The sequence below is a fragment of the Coregonus clupeaformis genome, chromosome 26, assembly GCF_020615455.1.
Source record: "Coregonus clupeaformis isolate EN_2021a chromosome 26, ASM2061545v1, whole genome shotgun sequence".
In the NCBI taxonomy this organism is placed as follows: Eukaryota; Metazoa; Chordata; class Actinopteri; order Salmoniformes; family Salmonidae; genus Coregonus; species Coregonus clupeaformis.
Window position 1 is genome coordinate 41,489,440 of NC_059217.1, and position 22,445 is coordinate 41,511,884.

Here is a 22,445-nt window from a genome sequence, read left to right on the forward strand (position 1 = left end):
CAGGCCTTTATGACGGAAGCCACTTCCCAGTAAAAGGCACATGACAGCCCGCTTGGAGTTTGCCAAAAGTCACCTAAAGGACTCTCAGACCATGAGAAACAAGATGCTCTGGTCTGATGAAACCAAGATTGAACTCTTTGGCCTGAATGCCAAGCGTCACATCTGGAGGAAACCTGGCACCATCCCTACGGTGAAGCATGGTGGTGGCAGCATCATGCTGTGGGGATGTTTTTCAGCGGCAGGGACTGGGAGACTAGTCAGGATCGAGGGAAAGATGAAAGGAGCAAAGTACAGAGAGATCCTTGATGAAAACCTGCTCCAGAGCGCTCAGGACCTCAGACTGGGGCGAAGGTTCATCTTCCAATATGACATTGACCCTAAGCACACAGCCAAGACAACGCAGGAGTGGCTTCGGGACAAGTCATGTTGGAAGAGTGGCCGAGTCAGAGCCCAGACTTGAACCTGATCGAACATTTCTGGAGAGACATGAAAATAGCTGTGCAGAGACGCTCCCCATTCAACCTGACAGAGCTTGAGATGATCTGCAAAGAAGAATGGGAGAAACTACCCAAATACAGGTGTGCCAAGCTTGTAGCGTCATACCCAAGAAGACTTGAGGCTTTAATCACTTACCAAAGGTGCTTCAACAAAGTACTAAGTGAAGGGTCTGAATACTTATGTAAATGAAATATCTCCATTTATTAATGTATATTCTTTTGCAGAATTTTCTACAAACCTGCTTTTGCTTTGTCATAATGGGGTATTGTGTGTAGATTGATGAGGATTATTAAAAATCCATTTTAGAATAAGGCTGAAAGTCAAGGGGTCTGAATATTTTCCAAATGCACTGTATGTGGACATCTTATTTTCTCTATATAATGACAAATACTGACAGTAGGCCTATATAGTATATTTTCTCAGCACATACAATGCATATGCTTTTGACTGAGGTCCATATCAGGATCTTGTTATGCTTTTTGATATGCTAAATAAGGACAATTTCTGATCCTTATTTGAGTTTTGAGGACATGCTCAATAATTTGACAAATATTAAATCCATATCATTCTTTCAGACACTAGCTAAACTTTTTGTATTCCACCTGCATAAAGGCACGCGCAAACCGCAAACTAAAAGCACTGTAACTGGTAGCCTAGCAACAAGAATCATGTATTTTCTGCTGTGGAGTTCCAACTGTCATTTTTTTATTTGGGCGCCACAAATTAGTTTGTAAACGGTGTGTGGTCAAACTGACAACTGGAGAAACAAAGTGAGAAGCTCTTCAGAAAAGACCTCAAATGGCCTCCCGAGTGGCGCAGCTGTCTAAGACACTGCATCGCAGTGTTGAGGCGTCACTACAACCTGGGGTTTGATCCCAGGCTGTCACAACTGACCGTGACCAGGAGTCCCATAGGGTGGCGCACAATTGGCCCAGTGTCATCCGGGTTAGGGGACGGTTTGGCCGGGGGGGCTTTACTTGGCTCTTCACGCTCCAGCCACTCCTTGTGGCGGGCCGGGCACCTGCAGGCTGACTTTGGTCGTCAGTTGTTTCCTCCCACACATTGGTGAGGGCGGGTGTTAAGAAGCGTGGCTTGGTGGGTCATATTTCGGAGGATGCATGACTTGACCTTCACCTTTCCCGAGCCCGTTGGGGAGTTGCAGCGATGAGACAAGATCACAATTGGATATCACGACAAAGGGGGTAAAAAAAATCTAAACTAAATACTATTTCCTCAAAGAAGTTAACGCTAAAGTGAGTAGCTAATTTGAGATGTTTTATTTATCTTAGTAACTAGAATCATGAAAATTAGCTAATTTGACCAGCAGCCAGTAGGGCTAGCTAGTTAGCTAGGCTTGATAGGGGGGTAAAAGCTAACTGGTAGCCTAACTAGCTAACAAATAATGACATTTCCTTCCCTTCAGGGAAAAACATTTTACCCCCTATCAAGCCTCAAGGTGACAGCTAATGTTTTAAAACGTTTAGGCGTATTTTGTATTACTGTTTAATATAAGATAGATAGCTAATTAACCTAGCTAGCTAGCTAACTAGCAACTTGGCTAGCTAGCTAGCTTGTTCCAGTTAGTTGTCTCATCATGAATGAAGCAGGTAGAGTAGCTAGCTACCTTGTGGTATGGTTATGTGAAATGACAATTTTTTATTGTAATATCGACACAATTTAGATTTATGCATTGACAGTTTGGAGTGGATCACAGACCAACACTAACACCACATTGAGGAAGGCGCGCACGTAGACAAGATGGCGTATTGAATACACAGCTGTAAAAATCACCTCAAGATAAAACATAATATTCCAAATCAGTAAGTTAGACTAAATATTAGCATTTCATATATTCGAAGTTAATAAAATTCTATCTGGATAATAACACAAAACAAATCATAAGGCTAGAGAAATATATCGACAAATATTACAACAACACGCAACACCCAAACATGTTGGAAGATAAACGAGGAGAACCAATCCCCAAGAGAAAACGCGACTCGTCGACTGATACAGATGATTTATGCTTTTCACCACTGTGTCTGGTAAGTGTGGAAAGCGACCTGTTGAAGTCAATAAATTACAAACTGGGCATACTAGAGTTGGTCAGTAAGGATGTAAAGGAGTTGAAAGCTAGTCTTGAAATGAGTGACGAAAAAGCAGCGATAATGGAGAAAGAAACCAAAAAATTAAAAGTGACAGTCACTAAGTTGGAAACGGACGTTAGGGAACTTAAAAAGGAGAACAACATTCTGAGAGAAGCCTTAATAGACATCCAAACTAGATCAAAAAAATATCTAGTACTTACGGGTATTCAGGAAAAAGAGGGAGAAGTAACTGAGAATATTGTGAAGGACTTCCTTCTTACAGCGCTGCAGATTCCACTCGAGGCTGTCGATAAAATCCAACTCGAACGTGTACACCGTTTCAGACAAAGACGACAGAAATACGAGCGTCCAATCGTTGCCAAATTTGCTTTTCTTAAGGATAAAGCAATGGTTAAAAGCCTAGGAAAAAGACTTGCTGGCACGAAAATAGGCATGAATGATCGCAGAAAGGCGCAAAGTTCTGTATCCAATCTTCAAGGAAAATAGATTAAAAGGGAAACGTGTTACACTCGTTGTCGATAAACTGTATATTGACAACCAAATGAGACACAAAGATTACTCCATGGCTATTCTGAAAGTTCTAATAGAGGAGTCGAATAATGGAACACCCAATACTAGCCATGATAGAGATTGTAATATTAAAGAACATGTATAGTATTTTATAAAAGGATAAGACGATATAACAAGAAAAGATAACAAGCAGAATAATACATCTTCAAATACAACTAATTAGAACATTGCATTTTTGGCAGGCAATTGTTGTTTTGGCGGACGGTTGTTGTGGTTGGTCCTGTGTTCTCCCTGGCGTCCTTTCCCCCTTGCGGCAGGTGTGGGATGCAGGCGCGCGCTCGGCCCCTATCCTCCGCAATCAGCCATGTGGAGTGCGTTTTGTGTTTGGAAAAGTCTGGCGTTAAGTGAGTGAGAGGGGAAATGGTTGCATATCCCAGAGCCGAAGGGTGTCTATGAGCAGGGGTTGTGAGAGGGATCTTTCAATTTTGTGTAGATGAGGGATATACATTTTTAAATATAGTATACATCTAATCTATTTTTTATTGTCCTATCATGATGGAACGATCCCCAACCCTATATCCTGGACACCCACCTGAGCGACCCATACACCAAAGAGAAGTTCCCATCTGTTTTATGGACCTGCTGTGAATTGCCTATATGCAACCTAAACAGAGAAATAAATGCGGTCAGAGACCTTCTTGAGCAGCACCGCCCCTTCAAGATTCTGAGCCTGCCTGGCAGGGTTGGTCCTACAAAGGCAGAGCCCCCGATGGGGGAGCATAATATACAAGGAAATTCTCAAACCTGCTAATGAGAACCTTGATGACCTTGTACCTAGCCGGTGGGGATTCCGGTGGGGTACCCCCACCCAGGTAGTGGCAGTGCTGGCAACACTGGCTGCAGTAACCCATGGGGAGGGGGTCACACTCTGACAATCAGAGAGGGGGCTTACTATTGTGGCCCAAGTGGCACAAAATAATCAAAGGTATGACTGCACGGAGATGCTTGGAAAAATGGTTACAACAGGGGACCAGAGTGTTTGTGTCTCAGGTGCAGAGGGTGGATCTGATCTCCATCACCTAGGACTTAACATAGATTAAATAGATTAATCAAATCTCACATTGTTGTTCACTTTTGCTCAATCTTGCATGCTTTCTCAAACGGCTGTAACTGTATATGCATTCATAAATCAGGTCCTTTCTTGAGTTGGGCTCTGGGATGTATCAACCATTGAGCATCTGAACTTGTGGCTGGTTGTAGGGGGGGGTTTGAGTTTGTGTCCCAGCAGCTGCTTCGGTGGGTTGGATCGCAGTGGTTGTTTGCTGAAGTGGTAGTTGCTTGTTAAAAATGTAATGTAATACAATGGCAATTCGGGTTATAGGTTAAAATCCTACGCATGAATGCCGACATTATTACACACATTAATTGATAATGATGGAAAATAAGATATGCAAGATATTTGAATAGATATTTTTTAAATAGCTATATAAATATATTGAGGTGAGAGCATTGGAAATGCTTTTGGCGGTTGACCTGCTTCTGTTTTGTGGATGGCACTATGTGATGTTTTCGATGGATGGGTCCTGGCCCCTCGGGGGCATAGGGATCCGGGGGGACAGGGGTGGTATGTTGATCACTGGGATGACGGCCCAACTTGGGATGGGGAGGGGTTTTAGCAGGGGAATTAGTGGAGAACAATTGGAGGGTTATTTAGTAACATTGCAAATATCATTGTATAGCTATATGGACACTCAATCACTATGGTATTTTCTATTGGTACATTTACAAACATATATAATGACAAATAGATTTGAAACTTGTATCTCATTATGGTATGTGGTGAAATAAGTATAGCCAGTTATAATTGTAATGGCTTAGCAGATAATAACAAAAGAAGAACAATATTTACATGGCTCAAAGAGAAGGAATATAATATCTATTGTTTACAGGAAACCCATTCAACAATTCTAGATGAAGTTGCGTGGAAAAAGGAATGGGGGGGGGGGGGGGCAAATATACTTCTCCCATGGGCTAAGAAACTCAAAAGGGGTGATGATATTAATTAACAGTAATTTAAATCCGAATGTGCAAATTGTCCAAACAGATACGCAAGGTACAGTGGGGAAAAAAAGTATTTAGTCAGCCACCAATTGTGCAAGTTCGCCCACTTATAAAGATGAGAGAGGCCTGTAATTTTCATCATAGGTACACGTCAACTATGACAGACAAATTGAGAAAAGAAATCCAGAAAATCACATTGTAGGATTTTTAATGAATTTATTTGCAAATTATGGTGGAAAATAAGTATTTGGTCACCTACAAACAAGCAAGATTTCTGGCTCTCACAGACCGGTAACTTCTTCTTTAAGAGGCTCCTCTGTCCTCCACTCGTTACCTGTATTAATGGCACTTGTTTGAACTTGTTATCAGTATAAAAGACACCTGTCCACAACCTCAAACAGTCACACTCCAAACTCCACTATGGCCAAGACCAAAGAGCTGTCAAAGGACACCAGAAACAAAATTGTAGACCTGCACCAGGCTGGGAAGACTGAATCTGCAATAGGTAAGCAGCTTGGTTTGAAGAAATCAACTGTTGGAGCAATTATTAGGAAATGGAAGACATACAAGACCACTGATAATCTCCCTCGATCTGGGGCTCCACGCAAGATTTCACCCCGTGGGGTCAAAATGATCACAAGAACGGTGAGCAAAAATCCCAGAACCACACGGGGGGACCTAGTGAATGACCTGCAGAGAGCTGGGACCAAAGTAACAAAGCCTACCATCAGTAACACACTACGCCGCCAGGGACTCAAATCCTGCAGTGCCAGACGTGTACCCTGCTTAAGCCAGTACATGTCCAGGCCCGTCTGAAGTTTGCTAGAGTGCATTTGGATGATCCAGAAGAGGATTGGGAGAATGTCATATGGTCAGATGAAACCAAAATAGAACTTTTTGGTAAAAACTCAACTCGTCGTGTTTGGAGGACAAAGAATGCTGAGTTGCATCCAAAGAACACCATACCTACTGTGAAGCATGGGGGTTGGAAACATCATGCTTTGGGGCTGTTTTTCTGCAAAGGGACCAGGACGACTGATTCGTGTAAAGGAAAGAATGAATGGGGCAATGTATCGTGAGATTTTGAGTGAAAACCTCCTCCCATTAGCAAGGGCATTGAAGATGAAACGTGGCTGGGTCTACACCGCCCGGGTAACGAAGGAGTGGCTTCGTAAGAAGCATTTCAAGGTCCTGGAGTGGCCTAGCCAGTCTCCAGATCTCAACCCCATAGAAAATCTTTGGAGGGAGTTGAAAGTCCGTGTTGCCCAGCGACAGACCCAAAACATCACTGCTCTAGAGGAGATCTGCATGGAGGAATGGGCCAAAATACCAGCAACAGTGTGTGAAAACCTTGTGAAGACTTACAGAAAACGTTTGACCTGTGTCATTGCCAACAAAGGGTATATAAAAAAGTATTGAGAAACTTTAGTTATTGACCAAATACTTATTTTCCACCATCATTTGCAAATAAATTCATTAAAAATCCTACAATGTGATTTTCTGGATTTTTTTTCCTCATTTTGTCTGTCATAGTTGACATGTACCTATGATGAAAATTACAGGCCTCTCTCATCTTTTTAAGTGGGAGAACTTGCACAATTGGTGGCTGACTAAATACTTTTTTTTCCCCACTGTAGATGGATTATTTTAAATATGTTATTGGACCATAAACAAATATGGCTCATTAACCTTTACGGAACAAATAATGATGATCCACACTTCTTTGAAAATATATATAATAAATTATCGACCTTGCAAGCAATTCAAGACTCTATTATTATGGTGGGAGATTATAATACCGTTTTAAATAGCTCAATGGACCGTAAAGGAAATCACACTACAAACAATCACCCTCATGCTCTTAAGGAAATTGTGAATGTCATGGATACATTAGAACTAGTAGATATATGGAGGCTTAAATATCCTGATCTAGTGAGATGTACATGGCGGAGACTCAATCAAGCTAGTCGTCTTGACTACTTTCTTATGTCATTCTCGTTGGCACCAAAAGTTTAAAAAGTGTTGATAGGGGACAGAATGCGGTCGGACCATCATATAATTGGCATATACATTACTCTTACTGAATTTCCACGTGGGCGGGATATTGGACATTTTATCAAAGCCTATTGGATGATAACTTGTTTTTAACAAGGACAGAGGAATTTATAACTGTTTTTTTCCGACATAACATAGGTACAGCAAATCCCCTTATTGTATGGGACACCTTTAAGTGTGCCTTTAGAGGCCATGCAATTCAGTACTCATCTCAAAAATATAAGCAATTTAGGTCAAAAGAGTCCACACTAACAAAGGAAATAGAAGGTCTAACAGAACAGATAGATAGCAATAAAAAACTGTAACATAGAGGCTCAGAATAAATTAGAGGAAAAACAAAAATAAATGGAGAAACGTATTCAAGAAAGATCAAGTGTAATATATTATAAAAATAAAGCAAACTGGATGGAATATGGGGGAAAATGCACCAACTTCATTTTTTATCTTCAACATAGGAATGCTACCAAAAATAATTTATTGAAACTGGTTACAAATGACGGAGTCACCCATGATTCACCAAATTATATTTTGAAGGAGGAAACAAAGTACTTTAAGCATATGTTTTCGTTTCAGTCGCCTCCATCTCCTCTAACTGAAGCAAGTTGTAGAGATTTCTTTTCTATTAATAATGTAAAATTAACAGCCATACAGAAAGATGAGGGTGAAATTACAGAGGAGGAACTTCTGGATGCAATTAAAGACTTTAAGTCCGGGAAAACTCCAGGGTTGGACGGCATACCAGTCGAGGTATACCAAACCTTTTTTGATATACTCAGAGGACTGTTATTAGCATGTTTTAACCACTACTATGTAAATAATAGATTATCAGACACTCAAGAAGAAGGCCTGATTTCATTATTACTGAAACAGGATACAAGTGGAAAATATAAAGATCCAGTCCATTAAAATAATTGGCGCCCCTTACACTTCAGTGTTGTGATGCAAAGATTCTAGCAAAATGTATAGCGCATAGAATTAAAAAGGTATTGTCGGATATTATTCATTCTAATCAGACAGGTTTTTTACATGGGCAATACATTGGATATAATATAAGGCAAGTACTGGAAACATTAGAACACTGTGAAAAATCTGGGAAGCCAGGCCTACTATTCATAGCAGACTTCGAAAAGGCATTTGATAAAGTACGACTGGGGTTTAAGTGAGGGAAAAAAGTATTTGATCCCCTGCTAATTTTGTACGTTTGCCCACTGACAAAAACATGATCAGTCTATAATTTTAAGGGTAGGTTTATTTGAACAGTGAGAGACAGAATAACAACAACAAAATCCAGAAAAACGCATGTCAAAAATGTTATAAATTGATTTGCATTTTAATGAGGGAAATAAGTATTTGATCCCTCTGCAAAACATGACTTAGTACTTGGTGGCAAAACCCTTGTTGGCAATCACATAGGTCACACGTTTCTTGTAGTTGGCCACCAGGTTTGCACACATCTCCTCTTTGCAGATCTTCTCCAAGTCATTAAGGTTTCGAGGCTGACGTTTGGCAACTCAAACCTTCAGCTCCCTCCACAGATTTTCTATGGGATTAAGGTCTGGAGACTGGCTAGGCCACTCCAGGACCTTAATGTGCTTCTTCTTGAGCCACTCCTTTGTTGCCTTGGCCGTGTGTTTTGGGTCATTGTCATGCTGGAATACCCATCCACAACCTATTTTCAATGCCCTGGCTGAGGGAAGGAGGTTCTCACCCAAGATTTGACGGTACATGGCCCCGTCCATCGTCCATTTGATGCGGTGAAGTTGTCCTGTCCCCTTAGCAGAAAAACACCCCCAAAGCATAATGTTTCCACCTCTATGTTTGACGGTGGGGATGGTGTTCTTGAGGTCATAGGCAGCATTCCTCCTCCTCCAAACACGGCGAGTTGAGTTGATGCCAAAGAGCTCGATTTTGGTCTCATCTGACCACAACACTTTCACCCAGTTCTCCTCTGAATCATTCAGATGTTCATTGGCAAACTTCAGACGGCGGGCGCTGCAGGATTTCAGTCCTTCACGGCGTAGTGTGTTACCATTTGTTTTCTTGGTGACTATGGTCCCAGCTGCCTTGAGATCATTGACACGATCCTCCCGTGTAGTTCTGGGCTGATTCCTCACCGTTCTCATGATCATTGCAACACCACGAGGTGAGATCTTGCATGGAGCCCCAGGCAGAGGGAGATTGACAGTTATTTTGTGTTTCTTCCATTTGCGAATAATCGCACCAACTTGTAGCCCATTCCAGCCTTGTGTAGGTCTACAATCTTGTCCCTGACATCCTTGGAGAGCTCTTTGGTCTTGGAATCTGATTGATTGATTGCTTCTGTGGACAGGTGTCTTTTATACAGGTAACAAGCTGAGATTAGGAGCACTCCCTTTAAGAGTGTGCTCCTAATGTCAGCTCGTTACCTGTATAAAAGACACCTGGGAGCCAGAAATCTTTCTGATTGAGAGGGGGTCAAATACTTATTTCCCTCATTAAAATGCAAATCAATTTATAACATTGTTGACATGCGTTTTTCTGGATTTTTCTGTTGTTATTCTGTCTCACTGTTCAAATAAACCTACCATTAAAATTATAGACTGATCATTTCTTTGTCAGTGGGCAAACGTACAAAATCAGCAGGGGATCAAATACTTTTTTCCCTCACTGTATAAGCATGAAGTAGAGGCCTAAGCATTGTTGTTCACTTGTTTACTCCAATTAGGGAGGGGATGGTGGGGTTGGAAAGTAATAAAGGGAAATATATATATTTTTAAAGGATATGTATGTATGTATATATGTATGTATGTGTATATATATATATATATATATATATATATATATATATATATATATATATATATATATATATATATATATATATATATATATATATGCGGGGAAAAAAGAAAAAAAACATATGGGTGATTGGAAGTGATGCAGACAATTACATTGATGGAAGTTACAATCTATCTGCAATATTAAAGCTGATACACCTCCTAAAAAATAGAGATTTCTGAGGTCCGGATTGGATGCATGTAGAAACGGTCCCATTACGGAGAAGATCCTAGCTCCATATATGAAATTAAGGAAATGCGTATCTGGAGCATATCCTTATATCTCATAAAATGTCAGATATCCTGAAATATATAGATAAAGATATCCCCTGTTATTGACCCTTTTCACCCAGTGCAAGCATGTTGCTAAAAGGTCACTGAATAACAGCCTTCAAAGATGCCCGGAACGTTCCACAGTGCAACATGGTAATGAATGTTGCTAGGTGCAGGAAATCAATCAATTGAAAAGGCCCTCTCAGTGGATGAGGGGAAGTGGAGTGAGAGCCAGGTAAGTGTGTTGCCAACGGACACTGGTCTACTACAGCAGAGCCAAAGGCATACAGGACTACAGCTCATCCTGAAGTCAAGGCCCACCGCTCTTGCCCTGTCTGAGCCAGTTGAACCATAGAGTTTCTAAACCCAGAGGTGCAACATCGTGAGACTTCCAGGAACACTTGTGAAACAGACCAAGCAGACCAGGCCAGGGTTTGGGGTTTGAGAAGTCAATGAGAAGTGAACAATTATTCTTTAGTTGTTCATTTTCTCTAAATCTAAAGGCAAAACCTAGATTCGAGCTGATGTCTTCAGTAGTTGAACACGTTATTACTCCAACCTCGTGAAAGTGACAAACTGACACATTTTCGTAAAAAACAACTTTATATCGAAGGAGTACCTTTGATTTGACGGCCTGCACATGCGCAGTTCGGCTCGAGACGACCGTTAGACCCTATGATGTGTTTCTACGCATGTGCTTCGCTAGCCAACGTCGCCATGACATCTCCTACAAGTGTCATCTGGGATTTCTATTGGAGAAGCAGTTTCAGTCTTCATACTATACTGTCTTTGGTTGAACTGCTGCATCTTTTATGAGGAAACCCTGTTGCTTATTACAATATTTACAGACATCGGAAGGTTGAGAACGGAGCTCGTTCATTGTATTAGTCTGGTCTAGGGGCCTTCAATCAGTGCCCAGACTCATGTAAACATTGGGAGGTATCGAAAATTCAAATTGGGCTTTAATCCAAATGTAGGTGAGAAGTGAGATCAAACCTAAACAGGTTTTTGGGGTTTCTCTTTTTTTCTTAATTTGGCTTAAAGCCCACTCTAACCATGATTTAATAATTCATTATTAATAATTAATATTGTGTGTCCCTGTCGGGAAATTTGTCTTGCATCTCAACAAACAAAAGCACAGCATCACCAATAGGTACATAAATACTGTACATACATAAATCACAAGCAATAACTACAGCAGACAACACATTTCTGGGAGGGGGGGACGGGTTGAGCAGTTATTTATTCAATTGACTTATACTGGTGGGAATTAATGATTTCTGGGCTCTGGTTGTTTTGTAAAGAGAAAGATGGACTCTGTATCAGCGGCCTGATGGTAGGAGTTGGTACTCCTGGTTGAGTGGGTGTGTCAGGTCGGTGGCAATTCTCGCTCCTGCCTTCACCACTCTCTCCAAGAACAGCGCTTACATGTCCTTGAGATTAACTCCATTGATTGTGATTGACAGCTTTAATATTTTGTGTAGTTGGCTTTTATTTGTGATGGATATCTGATTGTACCAGGCTTAGAAACAGAAAGTGAGAACACTCTGAACAAAGGATGTGTAGAATATGGTTATTCTTAAATTGACCTGATATTTATTTAATCTCCTTATGAAATACAGTCATTGTTGTCCCTTTTTGTATATCTGTTGTGTGTTTGCAGTCCAGGAGCGTTTTGAGTCAATTAAATCAAGGAAAACGCCTCTCATCACCCCTAGAACACCATCCACCATGTTTGTCATCGGCAGGGACTGGGAAACTGGTCTGACTTGAAGGAATTATGTATGGCGCTAAATACAGGGAAACCTGTTTCAGTCTTCCAGAGATTTGAGACTGGGACGGAGGTTCACCTTCCAGCAGGACAATGACCCTAAGCATACTGCTAAAGCAATACTTGAGTGGTTTAAGGGGAAACATTTAAATGTCTTGGAATGGCCTAGTCAAAGCCCAGACCTCAATCCAAATGAGAATATGTGGTATGAATTAAAGATTGCACCAGCGGAACCCATCCAACTTGAAGGAGCTGGAGCAGTTTTGCCTTGAAGAATGGGCAAAAATCCCAGTGGCTAGATGTGCCAGGTTTATAGAGACATACCCCAAGAGACTTGCAGCTGTAATTGCTGCAAATGATGGCTCTACAAATTATTGACTTTGGGGGTGGTGAATAGTTATGTACGCTCAAGTTTTCCATTTTTTTGTCATATTTGTTGTTTGTTTCACCAAGAAAATGTTTTTGCATCTTCAAAGTGGTAGGCATGTTGTGTAAATCAAATGATACAAACCCCCACAAAATCCATTTTAATTCCAGGTTGTAAGGCAACAAAATAGGAAAAATGCCAAGGGGGGTGAATACTTTTGCAAGCCATGGCTCTGTTTATGGTATGTACAGGTAACTGCCAAAATAAAGGAAACACCAACATAAAGTGTCTTTATAGGGCACCGGGCCACCACGAGCCAGAACAGCTTCAATGCGCCTTGGTATAGATTCTACAAGTATCTGGAACTCTATTGGAGGGATGTGACACCATTCTTCCACGAGAAATTCCATCATTTGGTGTTTTGTTGTTGATGGTGGAAAACACTGTCTCAGACGCCGCTCTAGAATCTCCCATAAGTTTTCAATTCGGTTGAGATCTGGTGACAGATGACCATGGCATATGGTTTACATTGTTTTCAGGCTCATCAAACCATTCAGTGACAACTCGTTCCCTGTGGATGGGGGAATTGTCATCCTATGGGGCTTTTTAATAATAATAATAATAATAATAATAATAATAATAATAACTATTTGTATAGCGCTTTTCAACACACCCAGACAGTTGTGAAGAGGGCATGACAAAGCCTATTCCCCCTCGGGAGACTGAAAAGATTTGGCATGGGTCCTCAGATCCTCAAAAAGTTATACAGCTGCACCATCGAGAGCATCCTGACTAGTTGCATTACTGCCTGGTATGGCAACTGCTCGGCCTCCGACTGCAAGGCACTACAGAGTGTAGTGCGTACGGCCCAGTACATCACTGGGGCCAAGCTTCCTGCCATCCAGGACCTCTTTACCAGGCGGTGACAGAGGAAGGCCCTATAAGTTGTCAAAGACTCCAGCCATCCTAGTCATAGACTGTTGTCTCTGCTACTGCACGGCAAGCAGTACCGGAGCGCCAAGTCTAGGTCCAAAAGGCTTCTTAACAGCTTCTACCCCCAAGCCATAAGACTCCTGAACAGCTAATCAAATGGCTACCCAGACTATTTACATTGTCTCTTTTACGCTGCTGCTACTCTCTGTTTCTTATCTATGCATAGTCACTTTAACTCTACCTACATGTACATATTACCTCAATTACCTCGACTAACCTGTGCCCCCGCACATTGACTCTGTACCGGTACCCCCTGTATATAGCCTCGCTACTGTTATTTTACTGCTGCTCTGATGACTCCTGAGTGGCGCAGTGGTCTAAGGCACTGCATCGCAGTGCTAACTGTGCCACTAGAGATCCTGGTTCGTATCCAGGCTCTGTCGCAGCCGGCTGCGACCGGGAGACTCATGGGCGGCGCACAATTGGCCCAGCGTCGTCCAGGGTAGGGGAGGGAATGGCCGGCAGGGATGTAGCTCAGTTGATAGAGCATGGCGTTTGCAACGCCAGGGTTGTGGGTTCGATTCCCAAGGGGGGCCAGTATAAAAAAAATATGTATTCACTAACTGTAAGTCGCTCTGGATAAGAGCGTCTGCTAAATGACTAAAATGTAATTATTTGTATTTTATTTTTATTTATTAGTTATCTATTTTTTACTTAACACTTATTTTTCTTAAAACTGCATTGTTGGTTAAGGGCTTGTAAGTAAGCATTTCACCGTAAGGTGTTGTATTCAGTGCATGTGACAAATAAAATTTGATTTGATTTTTGTTACAAAGGGATTCAGATCCTAAAATATTACAACATTTAATAAAAGCACTAACAAAGAAACAAAGACAGGAGGAAGGAGAATCATACATTGAAATCATACATTAAAAGCATCTTTATAAAAGTGTGTCTTCAGCAGGGATTTAAAAAGAGGCACTGAATCTGTAAACCTGATCTCCTCTGGCAGACCTTTCCAAAGTCTAGGGGCCCTAATGGCAAATGCCTGGTCTCCTTTCGTTTTCAACCTAGACTTTGGAATGGTCAACAGTGCCCTGCCAGAGGATCTCAGGCTGTGTCCTGGCTCGTAGGGAGATAAAAGATAGATATAGGATGGAGCTAAACCAATTATTTAAATATACACTAGATGAATGACAGGGGCCGCTGTTTTGAAGCCACCGCGCCTCCATCTTGGCACTCCACCATCGTTGCTAAAATTATTTTGGAAGCTATAGAAATGCATTAATAAAAATGCATTTATTAATGTCTACATTTGTTTTTGCCACGTTTATTCTATTACAGACATCTTAAAGGGATAATTCGGCATTTTGGCCCTTAATCTATTTCCCCAGAGTCAGATGAACTCGTTGATACTATTTTTATGTCTCTGTGTCCAGTATGAAGGAAGTTAAAGGTTGTTTCGCGAGCCAATGCTAACTCGCGTTAGCGTAAGGACTGGAAGTCTATGGGTATCTGCCAGCTAGATAGCAATTACGCGTCCTAAATAGCAACTTCTTTTAAAACTGCACGCAGAGACATAAACATGGTATCCACGAGTTCATCTGACTCTGGGGAAGTAGATAAAGGGCCTCATTGCAAAAATCCCAAAATGTCCTTTTAATGCATACTTTTAAATTATGTTATGTGAGATAAACATAAAAAATAAATAAATATATAAAAACATTTTCTTTAAAGTATACTTTTTTGAATGTTCTAATGTTACTGTTCCTACAACAACAACAAAAATACAATCTCTGATTTTTTATCATTAATCTGGAGAAAATCCAACATTTGATGTCAGCAATACACATGTGATGGGTAGCTACGCTAGCTTGGTCACTGGGTGTGATTTGTAAATAAAGCTGTGTGTCATACGTCTAGCAGTGAAACTGAATGTTATGATTGTGGATGATGTCACCAAGGGGGAGCATGTACAGGTGGGAAAAAGATGGGGCCCAGTCCCTGAGGGACACCATAGTGAATAGGTGCTGGGGACGATACTGAACCACCCATGCTCAATGAGAAACATCTGCCACATAGATATTGTCACGAACGTTGACTGATGACTCGTGGAACCAAGGCGCAGCGTGATAAGCGTACATGTTTATTTATATAGAATAAACACAACGACAAAACAATAAACAAACGATACGTGAAGTCCTGAGGTTACAACAACACAAACCTTTACGGAACAAGATCCCACCAACTAACTGGTGCCAACAGGCTGCCTAAGTATGGTCCCCAATCAGAGACAACGAGCTACAGCTGCCTCTGATTGGGAACCACCCTGGCCAACATAGAACTAAACGATCTAGAACAAAAAACATAGAAAACTAAACATAGAAAATCCACACCCTGGCTCAACATTTAAGAGTCCCCAGAGCCAGGGCGTGACAGATATGACCTGAACCAGTCGAGGGAAACGCCGGAGATTCCCACCCACTTCTCCAGACGGTCAGCAAGGATGTTATGATCAATAGCATTAAACCCGGCACTGAGATCCCAAAGAACTAGAATAGAGCATTCACCGGCAGCCAACAGAAGGTCTTTACTGAATTTCAATAAAGCAGTTTCCGTGCTGTGGCATAGCCATGGTAGCCAAAAACAATGGGCAACTGGGCCTGCCCAGCATTTTTATACATGACACTAAGCATGATGGGATGTTCATTGCTTAATTAAGGAACTACACCGGTGTGGAAGCACCTGCTTTCAATTTACTTTGTATTCCTCATTGACTCAAGTGTTTCCTTCATTTTGGCAGTTACCTGTAAGTAAATTTGCTCCCATCTGTTTTCCCAGAGGGGTTCCTGTCATACATTGGCGCAGCACTGTGATCCTTAGCTCTTTCCATATGAGTATCTTCAATATGGAGGAGAGGGGCATCCCTTTAAATCACATATGCGAGGTTTGGAAAGATTACTAGATTAGTTTTGTCAACACTCTGGTACAGTTACATAATCTCTGTGGGGATACTGGTCTTGTCTCTTTTTAATTCCATTTGATTTGGGTGGGCCTATATGCTCTTACAGAACTGTGTAGCTTGGATCTGCCTCCCTCCATCTCTCCATTATTGCTGGGCTACTACCCCCACTGTGGAGCCCATCCATCAGAGTGGGGAAGAAAGAATGTAACTTTAATAAATATTTTATTAGATTATTCCTATGATTTAATGTGCTTCTGACTAGCTAGAGTCTACGGCAATATCTTTGGTCCATTTATAAATGCATTAACACAATGATCCTCCCGACACTAGCTTAATATTGATACTCAGCAGGCAGATGGGAGCAGACGTGTTTGTATTGCCTGTCCAGTATGCTGAATCACTCCTGCCACCCATCCTCCTCCTCTCATCAAATGTGTGTGTTTCAGTCCTCACAGCTAAACCTGTATCTGTATTCAAAATCAAATATGCAAAGATTGACACCCCTATGCAACAATAACCTTCTAACTAGCCACAGAAAAACACAGAAACATACATTCAAAAAGGCTTTGGATGCTTTTCTTGTGCGAGTCCGCAAATCATTAAACTGCCAGCACACCTAAATCAACAAAAATAAAATTGCAACCTCCAGGTAGCCTTCACACACACAGAGAAAAACTAATATTAAACTGAAAGCCTGTTGTGTGAGTGGAGCCTAATTAAAACCAATGGGAGAAGTTTTCACTGTGAGTGATAAATCCAACATCAGGAAATAGTCTACCTATTAATACCAATTGGACGACAATAAATGGCAGGCCATCGACAGTGCAGGCAGAATAAATCATTTGAAGAGCGAGACTAGACTGCATGTTTAATTGGCAAAGGCAGCCACTGTTTAGGGAGACTAGCAGTTGATCACCCGAGAGGCTGAAGCTTCAGACAATGCACATTTGCTAATCCTCTCGAGTCAAGTTATTATAGCCACGCATTATTATCACGCTTCACAAACAAATTCCTTGTTTTCCCTGATGGATTACCAGAAAGAATCGGTCGAAGGGAAGGGAGGGAGGAAAACAACAGACTACAAATATAATGTAAATCAAAATGACACAATATGACACACAACAACTACTCAGTATATGTAAGGACCTTTTTTGGTTCAATGAACACAATTTTGCTTCTCTGGAACGTGTGTGTGTGTGTGTGTGTGTGTGTGTGTGTGTGTGTGTGTGTGTGTGTGTGTGTGTGTGTGTGTGTGTGTGTGTGTGTGTGTGTGTGTGTGTGTGTGTGTGTGTGTGTGTGCACGTGTGTGTGTGCACGTGTGTAATTTTGAGGAATAATTCTACTATTAGATGACATTCATAATCCTTTTTGGTTTATAAAGCTTAGACAATAGAATAACCAGTGAAGTGCAGAGGACTAGTACTAGGATGATTTCTTACTGGAAATTGTGTGGCCAGGATTTATTACATTCCAAATAAACTCATTCAACTAAACCCTGGCTATTTGACATTAATGAATAAGAATATAAATTGACTCTGACATTAATATTTTGGGTCTGACCTCTAAAATTATTTACTTGAATCTGAGTACTAATCATTTGTATTAATGTTTGGAGAACAAGTCACCTAATCTATTAAATTAGTTGATGAGATAGGTAATTCAATTAGATTTTATTATCACATAATAGCAGAGACGATGCTTGTCATATTTGAAAAAGTAAGTGTTGACTAACAAGAGTAATCCTTGGTTGTACAATATTTTCATATCTAACTTCCAAAAAATCCACAGAAATGGCAATGTTTTACCTTTAGTAATATTCATTCACTAATTAGTTTGAGGCAAAATGCCTATGCGACTTCCTTATGATAAAATAACAAAGGCATAAAGTTAACAGGGGTATGTACTTCAGCCCCGAAGGCAAAAACCCACAGTACTAGGAATAAATGCAAAAAATACTTGTTATTGAAAGCTCTTACATAGAACACTTTCAGGAACTTGTTTTAATTTACAGTAACTTTGTAAAATGTTATGATAAAATGTGACAAATTGATTAAGCTAATAATATTCAAATTAAAGAGCTAGAACCTGTACATTGTAAACTACATTTACATTTTTTACATTTTTAGTCATTTAGCAGACGCTCTTATCCAGAGCGACTTACAGGAGCAATTAGGGTTAAGTGCCTTGCTCAAGGGCACATCGACAGATTTTTCACCTAGTCAGCTCGGGGATTAGAACCAGAGACCTTTTGGTTACTGGCACAACGCTCTTAACCACTAAGCTACCTGCCGCCCCAAAATGCACACTTCCCCAATGCCATCCAGACACCAAGATCTAAAAACACTCATTACAATGACACAATTGTGATTAATGATAAAATATAATAAGTTATAATTCCATCCAAGTAAATTCAAATATGCACCATGTTAGTTGAAAGATGATATTTCCATCAATGGGAATTGGGCCCCCGTCGCTGTCCATGGTCCTGACAGCCCAAATGCATTGAGCAGGAAAGGATATGGCAGAATCAGTTGACTTGTGACTAGCTGTTGTCGTTACGAGTTTTGTCAATGTACAATTCAAGACAATTCAAGAAATTCTGCTCATATATTCCATAAACATGCCACCATTCAGGGCCTGACTTCAATTATAACACAAAAGTTTGTTGAGAACCAAGTACTGCAATCATTATACAATGCAGTGCAATAACGTTTTATTATTTACACACAACTACTGTCTAGTGTGTGAGGTTGAGAAATACTCCTAAAGGTTGTTGGTTTGAATCCCTGAGCTGACTAGGTAAAAAATGTGCCCTTGAGCAAGGCACTTAACCCTAATTGCTTTGGATAAGAGCGTCTGTCAAAAGTGCCATTTAAAAGATGACCTGTGATGTGTATATTTCTTAACGTCACATAGACATTCACCTGCTAAACAGGGAAAGCCTTTATCTCAGACCTTTAATTTGGTCACAAGTCAACCGATTCTGCCATATCCTTTCCTGCTCAATGCATTTGGGCTGTCAGGACCATGGACAGCGACGGGGGCCCAATTCCCATTGATGGAAATATCATCTTTCAACTAACATGGTGCATATTTGAATTTACTTGGATGGAATTATAACTTATTATATTTTATCATTAATCACAATTGTGTCATTGTAATGAGTGTTTTTAGATCTTGGTGTCTGGATGGCATTGGGGAAGTGTGCATTTTGGTTTTACACTAAATACAAGGAAGTAGGCTATGTAGGCTTAATGATCCTCTGTAATACAGTAATATCAAGAAGCCTTAGTTATTGGTGGCTACAGTTTCCATGAAGATGATGATGATGATGAGGATGATGAAGATGATGATGATGGACGATTCCCTTACACTGACGATGATGAATAGGGCAACGTCATTCAATATCATAACCTAATATACCTCCAAGCTGAAGTTAAATAATCTCAAATCTGAAGTTAAATGGCTTCCATGACTTCCCCGACTGCATTAGAAAACAAACATCGAATCTTAAAGCTGCAATATGTAACTTTTGGGGCGACAAGACCAAATTCACATAGAAATGTGTGTTATAGATCTGTCACTGTCATTGAAAGCAAGTCTAAGAAGCGGTAGATCTGTTCTATGTGCACTATTTCTATGCTTCCCCTTCTTAAAGTTTTGTTTTTGTGTCTTTTACTTTCGGGTTTATACACCAGCTTCAAACAGCTGAAAATACAATATTTTTGGTTATGGAAAATATATTTCACAGCGGTTTAGATGGTACAATGATTGTCTACACTATACTTGCTTGTTTTGTCACATAAACTGAAATAGGGCAAACTATTAGAATTTTTGCAACCATGAAATGGCGGAGAGGTTTCTGCATAGTGCATCTTTAAAGGGATAGTTTGGGATTTTGGCAATGCAGTTTGAAGGAAGTTGCTAACTAGCATTAGCGCAATTGCTAACTTGCGTTAGCGCAATGAATGCTAGCTGTTCCTGTAGACTTACAGTCATTGTGCTAACCCTAGCAAAACTAACTTCCTTCATACTGGATGCAAATACATAAAAATGGTATCCACAAGTTCATCCGCCTCTGGATACTTGAGCAGCACATGGTGTGATGTTACAGAAAGCATATGGATAAATAAAGGATGCTGCCCCTACCTAAAAGATGGGACAGTCAAGGGGAGGCGCTTTAAGAATGTATCCCTTTTAAGCGCCTCTGCCCCAGTTCTGAGAGAGCGTTATGAAAATACAATTACATTGGATACGTTTCTATTAAATATTACCACGTTTGAAATTTGTAAACACTCAAATCGTTTGGATGTGTATGCGTGAAACCAATAATGTAAGCTATAAATCAGCGCGAGACCACTACAACTATGAAATCTCCCTATGACCACTACAACTATGAAATCTCCCTATGTGCATGCCCATTGCCACTTTATAAAATTTGGGAACATGAGACCACGAGCATTCGTAACGATGATTACAATAGCCTAGGTTATCACGTTACCTTTGTGCATGCCGGTGTATCGGTCCTTTAGAACAGTCAGTTCGTGGATTTTTCCGAACTGTTCAAACAGAGGATTCAGGTCCTTTTCCTCTAAGTTCCGCGGTATCTGCCCGACAAACAGCTTTATGGCATCTTGGTCTTTCATATTGCCGCTCTCCGGATGAATGGAAATGGATTCTGACCCGTTCATGGGTTTAGCAAATGTGATCTGAGAGTACTGGTGCTGGTGAGGGATAAGTAGTAGTTGTTGTTCGGTCGGTGGTACCCCAGGTCCAGTGAAAACTAGGCTTGTGTGAGCGGGATGGGGCTGCTGTGATTGCTGCTGCCTTCTTGTTTCAGTCTGAGTGAATCTGGCCATTCTGAGCTGGGAGCACACTGGATAATAATGTCAACACACACGCACTGAGAGAGAGCAAGCACTCAGCTGAAAACAGGCTCACTTTCTATCCGACACACAATACTCTTCAGATAGCAGCACTAACGATGACATCACTTTCCTATGATAATGAGGAAACCTTCAAAATAAACGCCCGCATTTCAAAACATTGCAAAACTCATTCAAAATATATAACATTTTAATCAATGTCCATTTTTATTGTTCTTATAACCAAACGCAAGAAGGAATTTATGGGAAACATTTTGTATATGTTTTTTAAAACTTTATTTTAAGACCACTATTGAAAAATACAATGTTCAGACTGGTATGTTGACAATATTGGGCTTATAGTGAAAAAAATATTATTTGTGCAGATGCAAAAGTGGGGTTGGGAGTACTCAGTAGGGTCTGAATAATCTATATATGGTGTAATTTCATGGGGCACTGAATAATACGGAGTGTTGCTGGCCTTTTACTACAACCATTCCATTATAATTTTGAAGTTACAACTGAAGCAACAAATTGTGTTAATGCACCCTGCGTCTTTTGCAAGTGGCCAATGTAATGGGCAGAGTAAAAGGCCAGCAACACCCCATATTATTCAGTGTCCCATGAAAAAATAGCATATATAGATTCTACAGACCCTACTGAGTACTCCCAACCCCACTTTTACTTTGGCACATAGTCGTTATATATATATATATATATATATATATATATATATATATATATATATATATACATACATTGCCTTCGGAAAGTATTCAGACCCCTTGACTTTTTCCACATTTTGTTACGTTACAGCCTTATTCAAAAAAATATATATATATATTCTTAGCAATCTACACACAATACCCCATAATGACAAAGTGAAAACAGGTTTTTAGACATTTTTGCAAATGTATTAAAAAATAAAAACAGAAATCCCTTTTTTACATTAGTATTCAGACCCTTTGCTATGAGACTCAAAATTGAGCTCAGGTGCATCCTGTTTCCATTGATCATCCTTGAGATGTTTCTACAACTTGATTGGAGTCCACCTGTGGTCAATTCAATTGATTGGACATGATTTGGCACACACCTGTCTATATAAGGTCCCACAGTTGACAGTGCATGTCAGAGCAAAAACCAAGCCATGAGGTCGAAGGAATTGTCCATAGAGCTCAGAGACATGATTTTGTAGAGGAACAGATCTGGGGAAGGGTACCAAA

At 40.5% G+C, this 22,445-nt stretch overlaps 1 protein-coding gene across 12 annotated transcripts in view; it reads right to left on the bottom strand.

The window, feature by feature from the left end:
- LOC121540372 (CUGBP Elav-like family member 5) overlaps positions 1–21,275 on the bottom strand; it is a 343,612-nt gene extending 322,337 nt beyond the window's left edge. For all 12 annotated transcript variants that reach the window (XM_041849213.2, XM_041849210.2, XM_041849208.2 and 9 more), the window contains exon 1: positions 20,859–21,275. In XM_041849213.2, the coding sequence (XP_041705147.1) occupies positions 20,859–21,216 (358 nt within the window). In that variant the 5' untranslated portion in view covers positions 21,217–21,275. The remainder of the gene's footprint in view (positions 1–20,858) is intronic.
- Positions 21,276–22,445: the final 1,170 nt, after the last annotated feature.